At 37.5% G+C, this 20,476-nt stretch overlaps 1 protein-coding gene and 1 pseudogene across 2 annotated transcripts; both read left to right on the forward strand.

The window, feature by feature from the left end:
- Nucleotides 1-365: 365 nt before the first annotated feature.
- LOC136855020 (PXMP2/4 family protein 4-like) lies at nucleotides 366-8,253 on the forward strand. Of its 2 annotated transcripts, none has more exons than XM_067131739.1 (6): nucleotides 366-609; nucleotides 4,514-4,938; nucleotides 5,219-5,438; nucleotides 5,862-5,993; nucleotides 6,389-6,648; nucleotides 7,223-8,253. In XM_067131739.1, exons 2-6 carry the CDS (start codon nucleotides 4,877-4,879, stop codon nucleotides 7,314-7,316), a joined length of 768 nt encoding a protein of 255 aa, XP_066987840.1. In that variant the 5' UTR covers nucleotides 366-609; nucleotides 4,514-4,876; the 3' UTR covers nucleotides 7,317-8,253. The 2 variants fall into 2 exon arrangements, with proteins under 2 accessions (XP_066987840.1, XP_066987841.1); XM_067131740.1 differs by having other exon boundaries at nucleotides 368-548.
- Nucleotides 8,254-15,050: 6,797 nt separating this feature from the next.
- On the forward strand, nucleotides 15,051-18,024 carry LOC136855021 (uncharacterized; annotated as a pseudogene).
- Nucleotides 18,025-20,476: the final 2,452 nt, after the last annotated feature.

Consider the following 20,476-nt stretch of genomic DNA (forward strand, 5'->3'; position numbering starts at 1 on the left):
GCACGTGTGTGTATATATATACACATTACATCTACATGCACATGCGTACATACATACACAATATATATATATATATATATATATATATATATATATATATATGTGTGTGTGTGTGTGTGTGTGTGTGTGTGTACAGTACACCTATCTGCCTGTCTAGGAACATAGAAAAATGGGATCCCTTTCGCTTGAGCTACATATTCCAATCTTGGCCGAAAAAATAATCGAGTTCATACGTGCAGTTCACATCACCGTCTGGCACCGACCCGACTGACGTAATAACGTATATGGGCGGGAATATGGGATGTGGGTTGAGGTTCGGAGAATGAGGAAGGCGAGGGGGAGGTGGGGTTGAGTAAGTGGAACCCACGAGTCTAGAGGACAGAGAGGGAAGTTACGCACGAAGGTTATTTTTGGGGGAGATCTTAAGGGACAGGAGTTGGGGGATGGGGAGGAGGAAGAGGTTTTGTATGTTGTACTGACGGCAAATCCTCAGTCGTTATCGGGACTTACGGGACGTAAGGACAGGAAGTAGAAGAAGAAGTGGCAACGTAAGTCTCCTTGACGGTACTTTGACAAAGGCGATTCGAACGAAGTTCTTAGTGAGGTCGAGTGAGTTTCTCTCTGGTGTTTGTGAAAGCATTTGTTTTTAATTACAGTAATTAACATCCAGTGTCTTTGATGTGCGACTTGTGAAAGAAATGGCTTAGTTTTTAATCACAGGAATTAATTTCCACTGTCTGTGATGCATGACTGGTGTAAATAGGCCTATCGTTTTATGTTTAGTTTTATAGTAATTATTTTCCAGTGTCTGTGATATATGACTAGTGAAAAAATTTTTTGTTTTAATTGTAGTAATTATTTTCAAGTGTCTGTAATGCATGACTAGTGTCAAAATTGTTTTGTTTTTAATTGTAGCAATTATACTCCAGTGTCTGTGATGTACGGAGTAAAAATGTATGAGTTTAGTTGTAACAATTATTCTCCACTGCTGAATAACCGCTTGCTTGTATAGTGCAATTACAGGAGTCTGACTATTTTTTCTTAGTTATCGCAATACGTTATTGTCTGATCGTTTAGTTTTATTATTATATATTTAACTCTATGATAATTGTGCGGTTAATGCGATACTTTAGTTGGATTAACGAAGAGTAATATTTTAGTAATCAGCCGTACCGGGGGACTCAGGCAGGGCAGCCGATCGAGACTACAGGTCTACCCCAAAGCCAATCAAAAGTCCTTCAAAAGAAGGCATACCCCATACAAAAATGGGAAAAAGGTTGATATGTCATCGTGTGATCATTTACTTCGATTACAGTGATAATTTTTTTGCTTGTTGCTCAATTTTTTTAGTAGACGAATATACATAATTATATAGGGTGTATATTTTTTTATAATAGTCTAAAGTAAAAATGGCTTATTCTACTTTATTTTCTATATTTCCAAAATAATCATTATAAAATGAAGCCATTTGTCAGGGAAGTTTTTTGAATTTTGAATAATAATAATAATAATAATAATAATAATAATAATATTATTATTATTATTATTATTATTATTATTATTATATTATTATTATTTAGATACGTTACATCTTTTAAAAGACATTACGTTATGTGCCTGTTGACGTCAGCAGTGAATTACGTACCTGGCAGGCAGTCAATTGTGGGGGATTGCAACCAGGAGGAGTCGGATGTGAGGCAAGCAACCCCAGCCCCCAAATTTCCGAAGACACGCCAACTGTATAATAATAATAATAATAATAATAATAATAATAATAATAATAATAATAATAATAATAATAATTGTTACCAAAACTCTAGCAACGAGTAAAAGAAAGCTTGAAATAAGGGGTATGAGAGAAAAGGTGGGCTGACGTGTGTTTCAACCTTTACATCCATTTCTTTTTTAAATATATCTTCCTCGAACAAAATTTCTTTACTGAGAAACTGCTGTGTGAAATTTTTTTAATCAGTGACGTGCAAGTGTAAAAAATAAAGCTGATCTTGTTATGCTACAAAATACCTCTTTTTTTTTTTTTATTTGGTCGTAACTGAGCGAAAGTACTGCGCAGTAAATGTCAAGAATATTGCCCGACCCCGACCCCCCACAAAAAAACACACAAGTCTCTATGGCAAAAGTAAATACATAAAAAGTACAATAAAATAAGATTAAAACCGTTTCTACCATCAGTTTCACAACTATGCGCAATAACCGTTAACAAAAAAGAACACCGGTATAACACAAAATAAGTTTTAATTTTGCATAACAACCATAAAATTAAAACGAGCGAGCATTGAATTCCTCGCACGAGTCACCAACTGGCAGTTATTACGAAAGGGGGCAGCATCATATGACAAAGGCTTTCGCACAGAGCCAGTTGGATTTCAGCCACTAGGTCTAGGTTTGCCAAAAACGTGATTGTCACCCACCTGGTCCATATGACAGGCTAGGCCCATTCATCTACGTTGGGTGGGTTATCGGCTAACATTATCGAAGCTTTGTTCCAAGATCATGCTTCCTCAGATGAAGGCGCTTGTCACAACAATATTTTTGTCAGGTAGAAATACTCAATTGTGAAAATCATAAAGATTACATTAAAATCTGCTACAAAATTCCGTGTTCTGTATTTGGAAACCAAAGGCAAAATATCGGCAGGATTACACGAAAATGCATAATATAATAATAATAAAGTTTGTGCGGACGTTTTCGCCATCCTTATAATCTTCTGAAACCTTTACGCAAAACATATCTAAATTTAGATTTAAACTCAGTAAGGCGACCTTGCGCCTCCAGTGACGCAGTCCTCTCAAGCACTCGAACCTCGTTTAGTTCGTTCGATACTTGTATCTCTGAGTTTTAAAACAATTCAGAACAATTCTCATATCACCGTCTCCCTTCCTCTCTAACTAAAAATATACCTTGCATCATTCATACTTTACCATAGGCCTAAGGATGTAACGTATGTTAAATTCTTACACGTGGCCTTATTATCTTGATTATTAAAATCAAGGACACGCACCTGACATATCAGGGTTTGCCAATTTAAGGTTATCTGAACATTACTGAATCATGGCACGGGCTCAGTTGAGGGCACATCTCCCAACCCAATATTTAGCAAGAAGAAATAATATAAATCGTGAAAAACAAAAGTTGGGATACGTACTCTTCATTAAAATCTACAACCTACAGCACCCTACAGTCCGTTTTCTGCATCTAATAACCTGTGATATTGGCAGGGCTTCGTGAAATGCGTAATAAAGATCAAATTTGTATATAGAAACATTTTTGCCATCCGCAATATGTTCTTAATCCTTTACGCAAAACAAATCTGTAATAATTTTTTTTATTTAGATTTGTTTTGCGTAAAGGATTAAGCAGAGAATGCGGATGGCAAAAATGTTTCTACACAAACTTTATCATTATTATATTAAAAGGTGTCGTTGGGTTTTAAATACATCACACAGTCTGTAGCTTGTTGTATGCTTTAGATTTTAATGTATCGCTAAATATCCCAACTCCTATGACTTTCACAATCTAATATTTCTTCTTGCCAGAAATATGGTTGGGACAAGTGCCATTAGCTGAGCCCGTACCATGAATCAGTAAGTTTTCAAATAACCCTAGATTGGCAAACCCTTAACTGAAGGCGTTGACCGCCGTCACACACACACACACACACACACACACAGATATTTTCAGGTGTGTGTCCTTGATCTTAATAATCAGGACAACTGGGCCACGTGGAAGACGTTCTACTTGCTAAGGAATGTGGAGCACCTGCCTCGGACAAGGGGAAAGCGACGAAGAACTGAAAAAAAATTAGACCAACTTTGAAAGTGAACTATTTTTATGGGTAATGCGACACGCGTCTCAAAGATCGGAGACAAAGATGAGAGAGAGAGAGAGAGAGAGTTTTATTGGTCTTCTCTACTCTTATGTATGTTTGCAATGCTGTTTTGCAACGTCGTCAAAATACAACATGTGTCTGATGGGAAATACTTGAAGCTGCCAAGCACTGATCAAGACGCATATTCTTGTATTGCAAAACTGTTGTAATAATACTGTTAATAGTAATGATAATTATTACTAATTGAAATGAATGTCTCATGAATGGCTTCACATCAGTGGAAAGGTAATCTTTTCGAGAACCTCTGTCCTGAATTGACGGGTCTACTCATTTCGACAGATTACTGCCCTCTCCCTCTCTCTTTCTCCTCCGCCTAGATGGGGCCCACGGCAATCGAATAACAACGAGGTACAAATTTCACTGCCAGGTCGAAAGAGGCAATCTGGAATTTTAAGGATACGCGTTCAAACCGTTTCCTTTCTCGCCCAGCTTCGGTTACGAGCCAAGATTAGTACCATTGCCCACGAGGACCACAGAGAGAGAGAGAGAGAGAGAGAGAGAGAGAGAGAGAGAGAGAGAGAGAGAGAGAGAGAGAGAGAGATAATAACTTAATTAATGAGCATTTCGAAATCGATTTCTAACATTGTTTTTTTATTTCTTTTGCAGATATCTCGAACGAACCCTTCACCCGGGATTAATCCACATAGCTGTACTCAAGCCACCAAACAAATCCTTGCCTGAGAGCAGGTCGCAAATCTGCAATCCGTACACCTTACAATACTCGTGTCTAGTATTACATCATCCGTCTCAGACAAAGACCAAATCAGTCAGTATTATACAGAATTGGAAAAGATTGCAGTACAGCATCACTGAGGATTCTACGTCTTTTACACCTAGACGTAATTTGAAAAGGGGCCACAGCGCGAGATTTCCAGACAGTCAAAAGAATTATTAATAGAAGCCTGACTTTAGTAAAGGACTATCAACAAAGGAGGATACCTATTCCATCGGTCTAATTACAGAACAAAGATGCCAACAGCACTAGCAGCTCTGTCAACGGTTGCCAAAGGCGCCTACAAGGTGTTTGACAAGTAAGAAATCGATCCAAACTTCTTGTCTGACTCAATTCAGACTTATGCACACTTTTTGTACAATTCGGTCCTGGCTGATCCAAATTACCTACCTGATTTGCTTCCTGTCGTACCATCAATGCTTCCTAGCCAGCTACATATTATAAGTAGGCCTATCCATTTTTATACAAGCAAGTTGTAGCTATAAATTCCATTACGGATAAATTTACTATGTTTGACATGTTGCATAAACGTTTCATAGCTACTGTATTCTCTCTAATTGTGTATTTGTTTTTCTCAGATATCCAGTCACCAGAGGCATGGTGGCATATGCCCTTCTGTGGCCAGCGGGGAATCTCCTCCAGCAGTCGCTGGATGGATCACGAACAAATCTGGACTTCTTGGAAGTCCTGCGTTATGGGGCTTACGGGTCCTGCATCACTGCTCCCCTCATCCACAAGTGGATCAAAGTCCTGTCAAGTCTCATCCCAGGCAGTAAACTCAGACATGCGCTGGCAAAAGTAAGCGTCTCATTAGTGTCTCATTTTAGAAAACTCAATAAGCGAGTTGGGAAGAATATTTCAATGACAGCTAAAAATGTATGTTGTTTCCTTCACTTGAAGATGATTCTGCAATGGTACTAACAGCTTCTAGTCACGGTAGTAGTAATGTATTCTATGAGTCATATCTCGTAATTTCCTTATTCTTATGATTTAACTGTTTTAAAACGTTCGTTCAAAGGTTAAAGTAACATGTATTTGTTTTCTTGACATTAATAGAATTAATAGCTTCCAGTCACTAAGGATCTTACCTTAGGATCATTCTGTGACTTCTTAGTATCCAGTACTGCTTCTAACAATTTTCTTTTGACTTTTAGATGTTGAATATGATTCTGGTGTTGATGTTTATAGTTTCTAATCCTTTTCTTTCGCCTTCTACTTCAGGGTTACGTCGACCAGCTAGTGTTTGCCCCTTTCAACATATCCCAGTTCTATCTCGGTATGGCTCTCTTGGAGGGGAAACCACTGGAGGAAAATTTAAGCGAATGGGAGAAAAAGATGCTTCCAACCTGGATGGTAGGTTTCTCTCGCTCAGATTGTTTCTCTTGGAAATATTTTAGTACCTATTGAACACTGCCTCCTGGGAGGCCATTTAGTCTAAGGCTGTAGTATATTACCATCAAAGAGAGGCGAAGTTATTGACGCAAATGGACAGTGAATGGGTGAACCTACAGTTGTGTAGATTTTGCTTGCTGCTGAAGGACGTAGTTTCACTTAAAATGTGACAGATCTTGTCTAAATGTGTGCATCAAAGCTCTCTTGTGACGGCCGTTGGCAGCTAAGCTGCGCGCGCACCATTCAGTTTTTAAGAATTTCTTAATAACAACTTTACCTGTCTTATTTGACAATTTTCTCTTTTACAAAACAATCATGTGGGTAAAAATAAACGACCTGTGATACCTACCTTTCAGATAAGCTTGTCTATATGGCCCATCTTACATACCCTCAACTTCGCCCTGGTGCCCGAAAGGAACAGAGTGATGATGATATCTCTCGGGTCCTTCTTGTGGATGGTGTTCCTCTCCTACATGCACCACACACGTTCTGACGAACTTCCAGAAAGACTCACGAACAGGAGGATCCACTACGATTATGTATCCGGTCCCAGGGAGGCTCGAGGATCCAACGTAATTAATCAGCAGGGGCTTCCTTCTCCGCCTTCCAAAAGCACGTGAGTAGGCCTAATGGACGCAGAAGTGTTGATACATTCACCAAAACTGAGAGAATTAGATTTAAAGTTCAGAGGATGAAAATGCGAAAGAGATTTGTTTTAAGGCTCAAAAGTTAGGACGACAACTTGTAATTGTTATCAAATTCAGAGGGTGGATGGTCAAATGAGAGTTTAGTTGAATCTGGAAACTTTTAGGGCAAAATTACTTGGAAACCTTGTTGAACTTAGAAGCTGGAAAGACGCAAGCATTGTTGCTGATTTTAGAAGTTGGAAGGACAGATACAAATTATCTTAAAGGTTATGTTTACTATGGAAATTCAGGATTTACAAATTTGCAAATTAATATAAACTATAAATTCAGATGTTGGAAAGATAAATAAGCGTTTAGAACTAAGAGACTTTGAACAAAAGTTCTACTCATGGAAATTACAGGTACTCCCTTTTTTTAGAAGTAATTTCTGCACTTGGTGTAAGGCAGATCACTGCTCGTTCATAGTAACTGATTAAAAATCTCTCTCTCTCAGCTTCAGATAAGGTAAAAGAGAGAAACTTAATTACCGTTTTCTCATTTCAGAATGTGGAAATTTGTCTTCCAAACAGCTCACTGCTACAACGATGAGGACCACAACCCAACAGAGCCAAGTCAAGATATCCAGAGCACCTCCTGACAATAACATCTCAAACTAGAGGCAAAATGACTTCATCTCTTTCAGTTACCTCATTTTAAATACATTTCACTTCATAAGTCTCTATTATCAGGGAAATTCAACAGAGTACTTTATTTTTCTATTCCATACACTTTCAGCTGTAATGTTCCAATGCTAATGCTTTGCTAGACTTGGGTCGCATAATTCCGTGGAATCGACAGTAACGATTAACTTTTACATGCATGTCTAGCAAGTCAGTAAGCACTACTATGGCAGTGCTCTAAAGGGTCAGCTACATTCTGGAAAGAGAAAAGTCTTGACAATGATTAAGGAACAAAAGGTCCAGGTTGGAATCATGCATCTTGTGATCCGACGCTCTTTGATTCCTCCAGTCTGCTACTTACGGAAGCTTTCTTTTCTTAAGTGGCATTTTCCTAAGATTTTTTGCAAAAACGTTACAGACTAGTTAGGTCACTGTAAAGGTAATCTTTAAGCTCCAATAATTGTACCTTGCATCATCACATTTGTTTCCATGGGAGCCAGAGTGCGCCTAGGAAACGGTAGTGTTCATGGTGTTCTTTTAGGTCTTACGAGTATAAATCTAGTCATGTTCGTGCAGATTCGGAGCTGTTTTAAGCTCATTCAACAATGTTCAACATAATTTTAAGCATATAATGCATGGTGTGTATCGATCTCCATAATATTTAAGCAACAGACAAAGAAGAATTATTGTTAATTACCATTTTTTTAGTGAGCCTAGGCCTGTCCTGGTATGTTTTTGTTTTTAGTGAGCCTAGGCCTATTCAGACAGGGTTTTCGGTTTTAGTGCGCCTAGGTCTGTCCTGACGGGTTTTCTCACAGGGCAGTATTCTGGGTATGTTAATCTATGATCTGTACACAGTACTTGACTGTACACTGTATGACTTTACAATAAAATAGCACAACGTGCAGACACTGCTGTTGTTGTGTCATTTGTTTGACTCTCCCCTGTAGCAGAATAAAATAACCTTTAGGCCTACTCTCAAACAAAATTTAGCGCAAATGTGTAAGTGGTGTAGTCAGTGTGTCATACTGATAAACCTGATTAAAAATATAATCATCCCACCTTTGATAAGACAGTGTTTTATTTTTTAAATAATATAACAATAATTAATGTCACATTTGCCTTCAAATAATCTTTCCACAAAACTTTTAAAATTGCATCATCTACTGCTGGGAGGATAAGCAATATTTTAGATATTTTTCCTGAACGTTCACAACATCAAGTGACCTCTGCATTCTAGATAAGATAACAGGGAGTGGAGATTTTCACTTTGATAATAATAGTAATAATTTTGATCAAACGTAAGCTTTCTTACATAAGTTCTGTTCAAATAAGAAAAAACTGACCTCTTATGTTGTAGGTTAGAAACCTACGTCATAAGAGATCAGTTTCTAGGTCAGAAATTAGCTAGTTCACTGTTCTCTTAATTTCCACAATGGGCTCAAAATAATGGTCTAGTCATAAAATCAAGAGGGAGTTTTTCTTGAATATCGAAGTTCAGATGCATAAATCTTCAATTGTTTACATGAGGAAACGAGCTGAATCATGAGTTTTATAAATAAAAATTAAATGGACTAAGGTTTTTTTTTATATTCCACTTATTCAAGCATTAATCCATGTCTTTAAACCTATTCCAGTTTCAACAAAGACCATAAAGGGATTTTAATTCCAGAAAATTACTAATTTCCTCTGAAAATAACATTAGTGAAACAAAGTTCTTAATATCCTAGGAGAGCAGAGGGAGCTGCAAAGTACCGCCTGTTGCATATGGTAAGTCACACCCTGTCGGTATATGACCCAATTAGCTAGCAGCTCCATCTCATGAATACTTGCTGAACCTCCTTGCTAAAAACCGTTGAGTTATACCCACAAATATATAACATTTGACTGACCTTCGTAAAGTTTAAAATAGGGATTTGAGGAAAAAATAAAAAAAGAGAAAAGAATCCACTGAAGAGGTGTATCATGTTTATTTATACACTTACTTGGAGCAAGTTGGCACTCACTTATCTGTGAGCAGTACACGCACACACACATATAAACGCACGTATTAGCGTACACAAAATCTACCGTAAGCCAACGTTTCTTTTGAGGTTAATGCTAAGCTGATGTCTGTTCTTATCTCAGGGACTAACAAAACAAAAGATCAACGCGACTTGGTTCGAAGATTTAGAGAATCGTTTTTGTAAATACATTTACATATCAGTAGCATGTGATCTTAACCAATATTTCCCACTGCGATATTCATTTTCACTGATAAAATAAAGACGAAAGAAGTATATATATATATATATATATATATATATATATATATATATATATATATATATATATATATATATATATATATATATATATTCGTTCGAATTATGTACACAAGGAGCATACAATGCACTGTGCAGTTCAGATGGTCTCTCTCACTCCTTGGTAAGGGGTGAGGGTTAGTTGATTCATGGGGATTGCCAACCTAATTGACTCCCGTCCCTCCCCGAAATCCCTCCCCAGCCCGACTCTGTACAGTAGATAGACCAAAGCTGCTGTGAAAGGTAGACAGCGGTAACAATCACATAGTTACCCTAAGGCTAACTCTAACCTCGTCTTAAAAATGAAAGGCACCACAAAGTAATTGTACGTCGCTGTACATCGCAGGGTGAGCTCTCGCGTGACAGTCATACAGCATTCCAATTTTTGTATTTCATTCATTGAAGATTTAATTTATTACGATAACTGTTTGATTATTGAAATAACGGCATTAGACCCAGCAAGCGAAGCCTTACAGCGAGAAACACTACTCATTTCTTGTCCGTGGGTAATGTCATCGTAAGGAATAGGATTAGAAACTATGTCGTCGCCGTAAGCCTGTAAAGGGAGACGCGGGCGCGCGCCTGAACCGTTGTCGAGTCGGGTTACTATTAAAGGTCATAAACTGGTGCGTGACCTTTTTCTACACTGATGCTTAGTTGCTTACGGATGAAAGGAGTAAATGCTCCCTGAAGGCATGCCATCGTCATACAAGTTGTCATTGATCAGGTAAGGTGTGCGACGTTGACGTGTCTGATAAAGTGGTGAAGAAGAAGAAGAGTCCAGTGGGTAGGCTGCTTTGTTTACATTCAGAAAAAAATTCCCCGTCGGGGATCAAGAACATCTGTGGCGAAGTAGGGACCAGTTCGATTTTAGTGCTTTTATTATTATTTCTTTAACCTAGCGTAGTGCTACAACAGGTGCTGCCTCTGATATCTGGTAAATGCTCAGTTCAGCTTTCGTAGAGAAAAAGGTGCGGTAGAATAGGCCAACATTGATGGTTATAAGGAAAGGCAGCGGTCATTTCGATTCTAGCTGGTGACCTAGCTTGCCTAGTTTGATTGGCGAGCTAGATTAGTGTACGATATTCCAGGTTTCAGCGTAGTTTAAGCAGAATTTTTCGTAACATAGGCAGGCCTAATTAAAACTTAACACAAGCTAATGATTAGTCCTTTAGTGGGTCAGAACCCTATCTTACTCTGTGCTCTTAAATCCTTGGGATTAACCAGTGTTTATTGTTAGGATAGCCTGTTTAGTTTCCATATATCATAAGCTAGCAGCTGGCATGACAATAATTTTTCACCATAAGCATGAAACACATGCTAGCCTAGCCTATATTTTCTGGGATCTTTCCTAGATAGTAACCCTCAAGGGTTTTCGGGAGTCGTTATCTAGGACTAATATTTCTTGGGGGTCATTATCTTTATGATATGTACAGTCTTTTGTTTATGTTTTTACTGTAATCTGCAACGGGCTTGTACTAAACATGCCGCAAATGTGGCTACATACTGGGTTAAAACCCTTGGGGGCCACTGTCTAGGAAAGATCCATTTTCTGTTTTCTGATCTTGTGGATTGTGTTTTATAACCATTGTTGCTTGCCAGATTGATAATTTTTTTCTTTTTCAGTATCTTACTGTCATTAGGCTATATTACTACCCCATTGATACCTAGTCTACTGGGAATCCTTTTCCTTAGGTAGCCACATGGTCACTTTCCTGTTTGTCCTTTTTCTTTGCTGCCTTTCCAGTCACCATTAGCTTTGTTTTCCTAACAGCGATTTTCAACCCTCTTTTCTCCACTCCCTTAATTTATCTTTTAAACTTTTGTTAAGACATCCTTTGATTTAGCTGTTAGCCAAATGCCAGATCATTTGTGTACACAACTCCCAGGGCTTTTTATTTTATGTTCTTGTTTGTGGTATGAAGTGTGGAGATTTGTAGAAGACATTGGAATGGTAACATTGGTGAACATTTTGTTGAAAGTATTCGGAGATGGCTCAGCATGTAGAAAGAATGGACAGTGATAGGTTGGGTAAAATAATGTATCACTGTATTCACAGTTGTTAGGGGGGCAAGAATGGAAGACAGCATCTCTCTCTCTTGATGGATTTTGGTGCTGGTGTTTGAGGTACGCCAATTTCTATTATCAAATTTTTATGGGTTAGGGTGTCAGCCTGTCTTTACCCCAGATTTTATATGTTCTTGGTAATCTTCTGTCTGTCTAGTTGGGTGTCTTGATATTTTTTAAAAATTCCTTGCAGTATTCACAGATGAGAATTATACTGTCTTCCTTTTTGGCATTCTACTTTTTAATGTATTTATCTTGGTATAGAAATTGCCCCGTCATCATTTTCATTAGCAAACTGAAGTTTGTTGATATGTGTTTTCCACCCCTCTCCTCCTGCACTTTCATTGCTTACATATCATTGTCCATCAGTCTTATTCCTCTTTTTCACACAGGGTTATAGTGCATTCCTTTTTCTCTGGACATTTTTACGTTTTTCTAGTACAATTTCATCTCGTTTTGTTTTCATATACAGTAAACCCCCCGATATTCACATTCTCATGATTTGCGGACTCACATATTCGCGGGTTTCTCTGTGGAACATATCCAGCCATTATTCGTGGAAAATTCACTCATTCGCGGTATTTTTCACTGAGAAATATTCACTAATTACTGTATTTTCATATAATTTTCATGAATAAATGCACTTTTTGTGATAAAACTATTAAAATACTCAGGTATAAGCATTTTTACAGGGTTTTCTTGTGTTTAAACTATCAAAATGGGCAGTTCTAAGTGTTTTTAGAGGGGTTTTAAGTATTCGCGAGTTTTAGCTATTCACGGGGGGCCTTGTGGTACGCATCCCCCATGAATACGGGGTGTTCACTGTAGTCTTATTGGGTGTGACCACTCCATTGGGTAGTTATCTTGCTGCCTGTAACAAAATTGCTTTTTGCTCTTTATTAACGTGGAAGATTTTTAATTTTTTCATATTTTGCAGGCCAGTCGTAACCTTGGCAGATGTTACATTCCTCTGTCATCACAACCTCTCCTATTAAGGCCTGATTACTTTACTCTTACTCTCAAATAACCCCATATAAAGATTATTCTAAGTAAAACATGTTAAATGCCCATAATTTATATTCCATATCTAGTTATTTTGATTGTGATTTTAATTAATGAATGTTCCTTTGTATATAAAGACATCAGCCTAATTTTTTTCACAAGTTTACCCTTGTAAAGATGAGAAAATAGATAATTAAAGTTAGACAAATTATTGTTTTTTAAGTCTTTTGGTAAAGGTCTTGGTAAATTTAATATTCCCATCTTGTTATAAGTTTGCCGTTACTTACATTGTACTATTTAGATTGAAGATTGAGCGGTTATAGGTTATTTGGTATTTTTATCACGCTTGGCTCTTTGGTCTTATTGTGACACAGTTTGTATCAGCCAGAGCCTTTATGTGGCTCCAAGCAGAATTGGATTTGTGACCCAAACTTTCTTCTGAAGTAAAAGAACAAGAATGGTCAAAAGAGCAGCCAGTCTTTTATACTAATCATCCAGTTGGAGGTTCTTGGCAACCAAAGAGGCCATGACAAGGCCCTATGTGTACAAGCAGGCTGGCTCTGCCCACTGCTACTCTTACCAGACATCTCCATGTCATTTGCTTATATGCCATCCCTGTCCAGTCCTGTGTATCTTCAGTATCCAGTTTATGAAGAATCTTCATGAGAGAACACATTCCTGCAATATATCCTTCATAATTATTAACCCCTTAAAGCATCATGTGACAGCAACTTGACATTGAGCCCCTGTAAAGGTTTTGTCCCCTTCACCCCCCAGCAGCTGTTGCTTATTGCCCTTCCATCTCCAAAAGTGGATGTTTTTGTTGGTATTAGACAGATAGAAACAATGAGAATGTATAGCTAATGAGTATTGAGAACATTTATGCTTGAAAACACTTAAAGGTGATGATACTTCATAGTCATTCTTTCTGCTGAGGGCTGATTGGCATTGTTGTTGTCAGTTAGCCTTAGAATGGTTATTATTACGTCTTGTAACCACCTTAGGGTAGAGACTAGGGATAATACAATTTCTGTACATGGTAAGCACTATGATGATGTTTCTGGTACAGATGCTGAGGCATTTCAGAATCTGCGACAGCAAATTTTGTAGGTGTTTACAAACTATGGTTCTCTAAAGGAAATTAGTGAGTTTTCATCAAGATTAGTCCACTCACGAAGAAGCAAGTTCCAAGTAGGACTATCAATAACAAGTCTCATGATCCCTATCAAACATGTTTCATTTAGGAGCTTGGCCTTGACATTCTTCTTTATCTTATCATCATAAATCTGTCTCACACATGAGAAGAGTGAATCATTGTACTGAGTGTTCATACCTGTTTATTCTTGCAGGTGCACATTAAAGACTGGTTGTGAGGAGTTACTCCTAGCTAACAGAGGTTAGGCTTGCTTGGTAATGAAGGTAAGTGTCTTACACTGTAATTTTATTTTAATATTGTCTCTTTACTTAGCAAGTTTTTGTGGCCGCTGTACAACTGCTAATTAACTATGGAAAATTTTACTCTGCTGACATTGTCCATAGTCCTTTTTTGCTACAAAGTAAGCTTATGCAGGTGGCTGGCCAGGTACTGCAATACTGAGAGTACTGCTTTATCACCAACTATTCCTCATGTCTTCACTGCTTTTCTTTAGTTTTCCTAAGCTTCATAGTGGTCATCACTCTTCTGCTTATATCAGGGGTTCTGTTTGTCTACCAGGACTTACCTGCTGCAGAGCACTGCCATTAACTCTTATTGTACTTTTCAAGATCTCATTCTTTTCTCTCTATACTATTTGTCACAGTTTGTAGGCGCAAACCAATTTTCCATTGGATTTTTGCTCTCAGTTTTGCAGAGTAGTTCTTGTATCTCGTCATTTTCTGTGCTGTACAATATTCCACACAGGTTCTTGGGTATGATACATGTTTGTGCAGAAACACAAAATTGTAAATTATTTTGATGTTCCCTAACATAATATGATACTTACCTCTTAACCATTCAGATTGGACTATGATGATGTAAGCTTGAAAAGCTGCTGTGAATGATGCTATTCTTCCCACAGTCCTCATTGGGTAGCTCCCTCACAGCCATTAGTCATGTCTGGTACCCAGTAGGTTGTGTATATCAATTTTGACTGATCTGTTTTCATTAAAATTACATGAGAAACTGAGATAACTTGACCTTTTATTATATAGCTTGAAAAGGTTTTGTTTGTTGCTTTTCAGGTATGGATGATCCTTGCCTTGGTTGTTGAGCTACCTTTTCACTTGATACAAGAACATTATCAGACACAGGAAAATGTCTGGTAGCTTGCATTTATCATATTTAGCCTATATGGTATTAGCCTTGTAACCATGGGAATCCTCTGATTTATTCTGTAATCAGGGTTCAGGAGTTGAAAGTAGCCTTATTTTGTCATAAGACACCTTCCTCACTTACCGAGAATTTGAAACCAGAAAAGGGGAAAAGCTTTTATCTTTCATATAGAGAAAACATGTCAAGTATTCAGGGTCTGCCACCATTACCAAAGAGTCTCAGTGGCCTGATCAATTTTTCTGGACGTCGAGAAGGCAGCGGCGGAGGAAACGAACCAGGTGGAAGGGATCACTACAGTCCTCCTGTGAGGAACAGCACTGAGCGTTACAGTCCTCCTGCCCGGGCAGATTCGCGAACTGAGTCGAGGATGGACTCCAGACCAGAATCTGCTCGTTCACAGTACTCTGGGGTTGGTTTTGGAGCCAGTGCCTTTGAACCATACTATGCAAATGGGTCAGCACAAGGGTTTTCCCCAGATCCTCACCTCGGAGCCATTCATCCTCTCCGAGAAACCAGACTGCTTGTACATCTGGCAACAAAACTCACAGTCCCAGGGGCAGCCCACCTGTACCTGGTTCTATTACTGGTGTTAATCCAAGGCTAAGCCCAGCGCATGCTTCAACCAAACACCGCAGAGCATCGACTCTTGACTCCCAACTAGCAGTGTTGAGGAAAGAAATGGTGAGTTTGCAACATTATGTTAAATTTTTTACGTTTAGTATAAACCATTTAACAGTAGTAGTGATTTTACAGTACAGTAACTGAATTTGTGTATGAATATTTTATTTTATGTCTCTGATTCACAATAGGATATATTTGTTTTGTAAGCATCACATACAAGAATGTTTTCATTTTTCTGTGTAGTTCATTCCTCTTTGTCTTAACATACAAAAAAACTATAGACCATACACAGTTCCTACTTTGGATTACCTCCCTACCTGTAACACCTTGCTGCTGAAGGTTATATGCATTTTTTAAACCTTCAAGAAATTAAACCAGTTCTTTCTCAAGAAAATGTGGGTGCAGAGTCACTCCTTTTTACCTCAAGAAAGCTTGTAAAGATTTGATAATTATAGTTTTGTACACAAACTTTGATTTGCTGGGATGTGTAATGGACACAGTGAAAAGTAAACAAACTTTGGATCTTGGTAGTAATGAGACTGCATACAGAACTTAAGTCTTTTTGTGTGGTAGGTTTGAATTTCTTGTGAACATTTTAAATGTAAACTCATTGTTCCTCTGTTTGTACATGAAATTTCTTACTATTTGTTGGGGCTTTGGCACAGTGATGGGCTAAGCATTGTATTAGCTCTGCATATGTCTTGGTGAAGCCATGAGAATGACAGTGAAGTCTTTATAATCAGACTTGGAAAAATTTTGCAGTGAAGTCAATGTGAAGGGGTTTAACTGAATCCTGAAAAGGTCTAAAAGCACAGTTGTTAGTTAAAAGAGGGAATAGTTGAGGCAGAATAGTTGTATTAGCTACAGTAATATTATCGGGAAAGGTAGTATTGTCATTGAGAAATAAGCATTCTTTGTTGCTGTCGTAGCCTCTAGTTTGTAGGATTTGCCTCCACAGTGCATAGCAATCAGTAAACATTTGGAAAGATATAAGAGGACTCAGTACAATTGTTGCATGATAAACCCGGATGTTAAAAATCTTTCTGGCCTGCCGTTTGATTTTTGCTAGTGGGTTGCAACAGTGATCTGTTATACTTTTTGTACCACTACTTTTCTTGTTATTGATGAAATTATTCAGCATGTTAAAATATTACAGGTTGGTTTGCGTCAGCTTGACATGTCACTTCTTTGTCAACTGTGGTCTCTAAATGAATCAATTCAAGAGTTCAAACAGTTGATTAATGAACGTACGGTAGCTGGCCTTGACTGGGGGGGAGGTGATACATCAGCTGAAGATACAGATGATTATTATGGCATTCCTGTTCGACGACCAAATCCCTATCTTCACCCAGTCCCTGAACAGTATCCACAACTCTCACCATCATCTTCAGAATCTAGCTTAGAATATGGAAATATATAGAAACAAGGATTTATTGTTTGGTGATATCAACGACTGCAATTACAGTACATACAGTATATCTTTGATATGCTGTGCATTTTTTCTCCTCCACAAGAGGCAGGCCTCATGTATGAGTTGTCAATATGATGCATGTTGTAAGTTAAATTTTGAGCTCTTAAGAGGTAAATTTAAAGTGTGTAGTGGTCATAAAAATTGTTAGATATGTCTGTATTCCAAATTAGAGTTTACGCACTTCAACTCCTGAACCCTGTTGGTTGTATGTAAAACAGTGTGCATTCATATACCTGTACAAGGTAACTTATCAGTGGTACTTACAAGTATATTGAACTTAGAAATAGAGAAGTAGCATAGGTGTTGAGCAGCACAATTTGTTTACGGTCATGGAGAGACGTGTTAGGAAAGTGCCATCTTGGCTTGAAACTACGTGTGATAAGAAAATTTCCGAAGGTGCAAAGTTAGCATTTACAAGTCAACCTAGAACTGTATTTTATGTTATGAGTCCTAAGGAAGTTAAGGAAGTTTCTGAAGCAATTTTGAATGAAGAAAAGCTGAAGCTGGATCAAGAGGGCAAGTCATGTCAAAACTCATGAGTGAAAGAATTTTTAAAAAGTAAATTTGGTGCATTATATAGTTTGTAAAGTTTTTGTTTTTAGTCATGTGATTCCTACATAAATCATTCCACATTATGATTATGTGAAACATTCTTGTATAGAATTCCATTGTATTAGTTAGGTATTGTATCCTAGTGTAAATATGTGATTCATTTAGAATTCAATCCCTCGAGTGCAATACAGTTTTAACAGAGCACAAAATTCCATGTATGCTCCTAAGGTGTTTCAGGTCAAACACCTTGCGTTAAAGTGATAAGTATTATTCCATTTTTTAGAATTATTGTATTATTTTTGTCTAGTTTCCACATTATGTACCTGTATTTTTTTTTAAATATAGCATCTTTAAATGCGTATTTAGATTTCTTAGCCTTTACACAGAATTTATTTGATTATAACAATGAAATTTTAAACACAGGTACAAATTTACCAACAGCAGCAGTATAAAGGACCAACTGCGAACTTGCAAATTTCTTTCTGTGGACTCCCTTAGAAATATATTGTGTACACTGTCCATTGCATGATGCTAGAAGAGTTTTGCAGCATTCCTTAGGCCTAACTACATTGCTTCCTACATTTTATTGTCTTTCTCTTCCCTTTTATCTTTCCCATGCTTGTTTTCTCATTACTCCAGGTTTCATGCTAAAGGACAGATTGAAAGCAATAAGCCACCTTAGTCCATGAACATGGACCTCATAATTATTCATTGATGTAAAAGTGCAAGTGACCTCCCAAGAACATTATGTAAACATATTTTCATAAATTATCCACCTCTTTTTCACGTTAGACCCAGTCAGGTTTTATGTAAACGTCCCTTTAACAACAGGATTTTCTCCATGGGAGGTTCATGAAGTTTGAATTGTGTACTCATTTTAATTATTGTATTTATCTAAAATTACTTCTACGTCCAAAATATCATGAGTACATTTTGTACTTTGAAACATATTTAACAAAAAGGTTCACACCATGCACTAATGCAGATTGCCCAAATCTCCCATTGGTGTGGGATTTGTTGCAATTGTTTGAGATAGGAAAACTCAATTTTCATTACCTAATACGGCCTCTATTTATAAAGCAAAATTGTCATCAGTCATATTCTGCCGAATTACAGATCTAAGAAATTCTCTTGTCCAGCTGATAAAATATTCCTTTCATAAGTTTTCATGAAGGTGGCACCAACGATAAACTTAACTGGTTATCTGCTTGTGTAGGCGTCAAAGGAAATGATTCAGAAAAGCAGTCAAGAATATAGTAAGCATGACCACATGAAACAAAAAAGTCTTGTAACCAACTGTGTAACATCACTGGAATCTGTTGTGCACAAAAATATATATGATTTCTGCGAATACCCAAATTTCCATTGACAGTTGACAGCAAGTTCATCAAAGAAATTTAGCTGGAATCTTTCACATTTCAAGTCTGCCCAGTCATAATATTTTTGCAGTCTTATGAGAGCTGAGATTTTTAGTTAAGCTGTCTCGTTAAACTGTTATAACTAGCACAGAGATGATTCTTCAAGTGAGCCCAGAAAAAGACTAGAATAGGACTCAGTGGTCTCAGTAACCTGCTCTACAGTAAGAATATTAATAAAAGAGCTGACCTGGAGTGCCAATGAAAGTCTGTGTCCATGGGGCAATCCTTAAGCAAGTGTTTCAATGCATATGGCCCCAGAAAAGCAGAACGGCACAGTGACCTCTGTCAACATGACCAGCAAGTTATTGCCCCGTCCTAATCCTGTCAAAGTGGTTATTCTTCACCTGTATTCTATATTAATAGTTTTGTCATTGGCCTTTGACCTTTCACCTTACCAATGATCAGGGCTGAAATGTATGGTCAAAATGTACGGTTTCCTAGTGTTGATCTTGTTTTATGGGCATTTGACTGCGCATAACAGTGCTAGGTTGCATTAAGAAACCTTACGAATATGTAGATAGAAATGTAAGGAAAAGCATGTATGAGAGAAAGACGTAAGATTATAACATTTATTTATACATATACACCAACAAAAATGTGCCATATGCACACGTGCAATCTCATATAGCAACTTCTTTTTAGTGTCTTAATAAAAGAGTATAGATTTGTAAGTTCAAAATGGGAGAGTGGTCTGGCCAGAATATATAAAACACTTGAGAGATATCTCGACACACACACACACACACACATATATATATATATATATATATATATATATATATATATATATATATATATATATATATATATATATATATATATAGAGAGAGAGAGAGAGAGAGAGAGAGAGAGAGAGAGAGAGAGAGAGAGAGAGAGAGAGAGAGAGAGAGAGAGAGAGAGAGTAGTCTACTCACCAAAACTCCACCAGCGAGGAGCTCCTGTGGAGGGCAAAACTAGCAGCGGAATTCTTCCTCTTCTACTTTATTTCTTGTTTTTTTTCGTCCTTCAATTCCACTTCATTGTTTGGTTCATTTATTTTGCATAGGTAATGACGAGAGCATGTGACATTGCGCTTCGATCACTACCTGCAGTAGTTTGTAATTTTTTTCCTGATTGTGTTAAAATACAAATTCTTACATTCAAAGTTTTCATATCTTCTTGTGAAAGATGTTTGCAATTAACAGGTTCTGGTTTACTGCGACACCCAAAATGGACCGAGCAAGGGCCAAGTAACCCAACCAAGGTCTTGCCCCAACTCTGCTGGAAATGAGGAGCCTTGCGAACTAAGTTCCTGACAGATATTGGTACATTTTTACTTTGCTGAGAAAAGTGTAATATCGAAAACTGATTTTGAGAATCTTTATAAAAATACCATATTATTTCGTGTTAAATT

The sequence above is a fragment of the Macrobrachium rosenbergii genome, chromosome 30 (genome assembly GCF_040412425.1).
Source record: "Macrobrachium rosenbergii isolate ZJJX-2024 chromosome 30, ASM4041242v1, whole genome shotgun sequence".
Classification (NCBI taxonomy): domain Eukaryota; kingdom Metazoa; phylum Arthropoda; class Malacostraca; order Decapoda; family Palaemonidae; genus Macrobrachium; species Macrobrachium rosenbergii.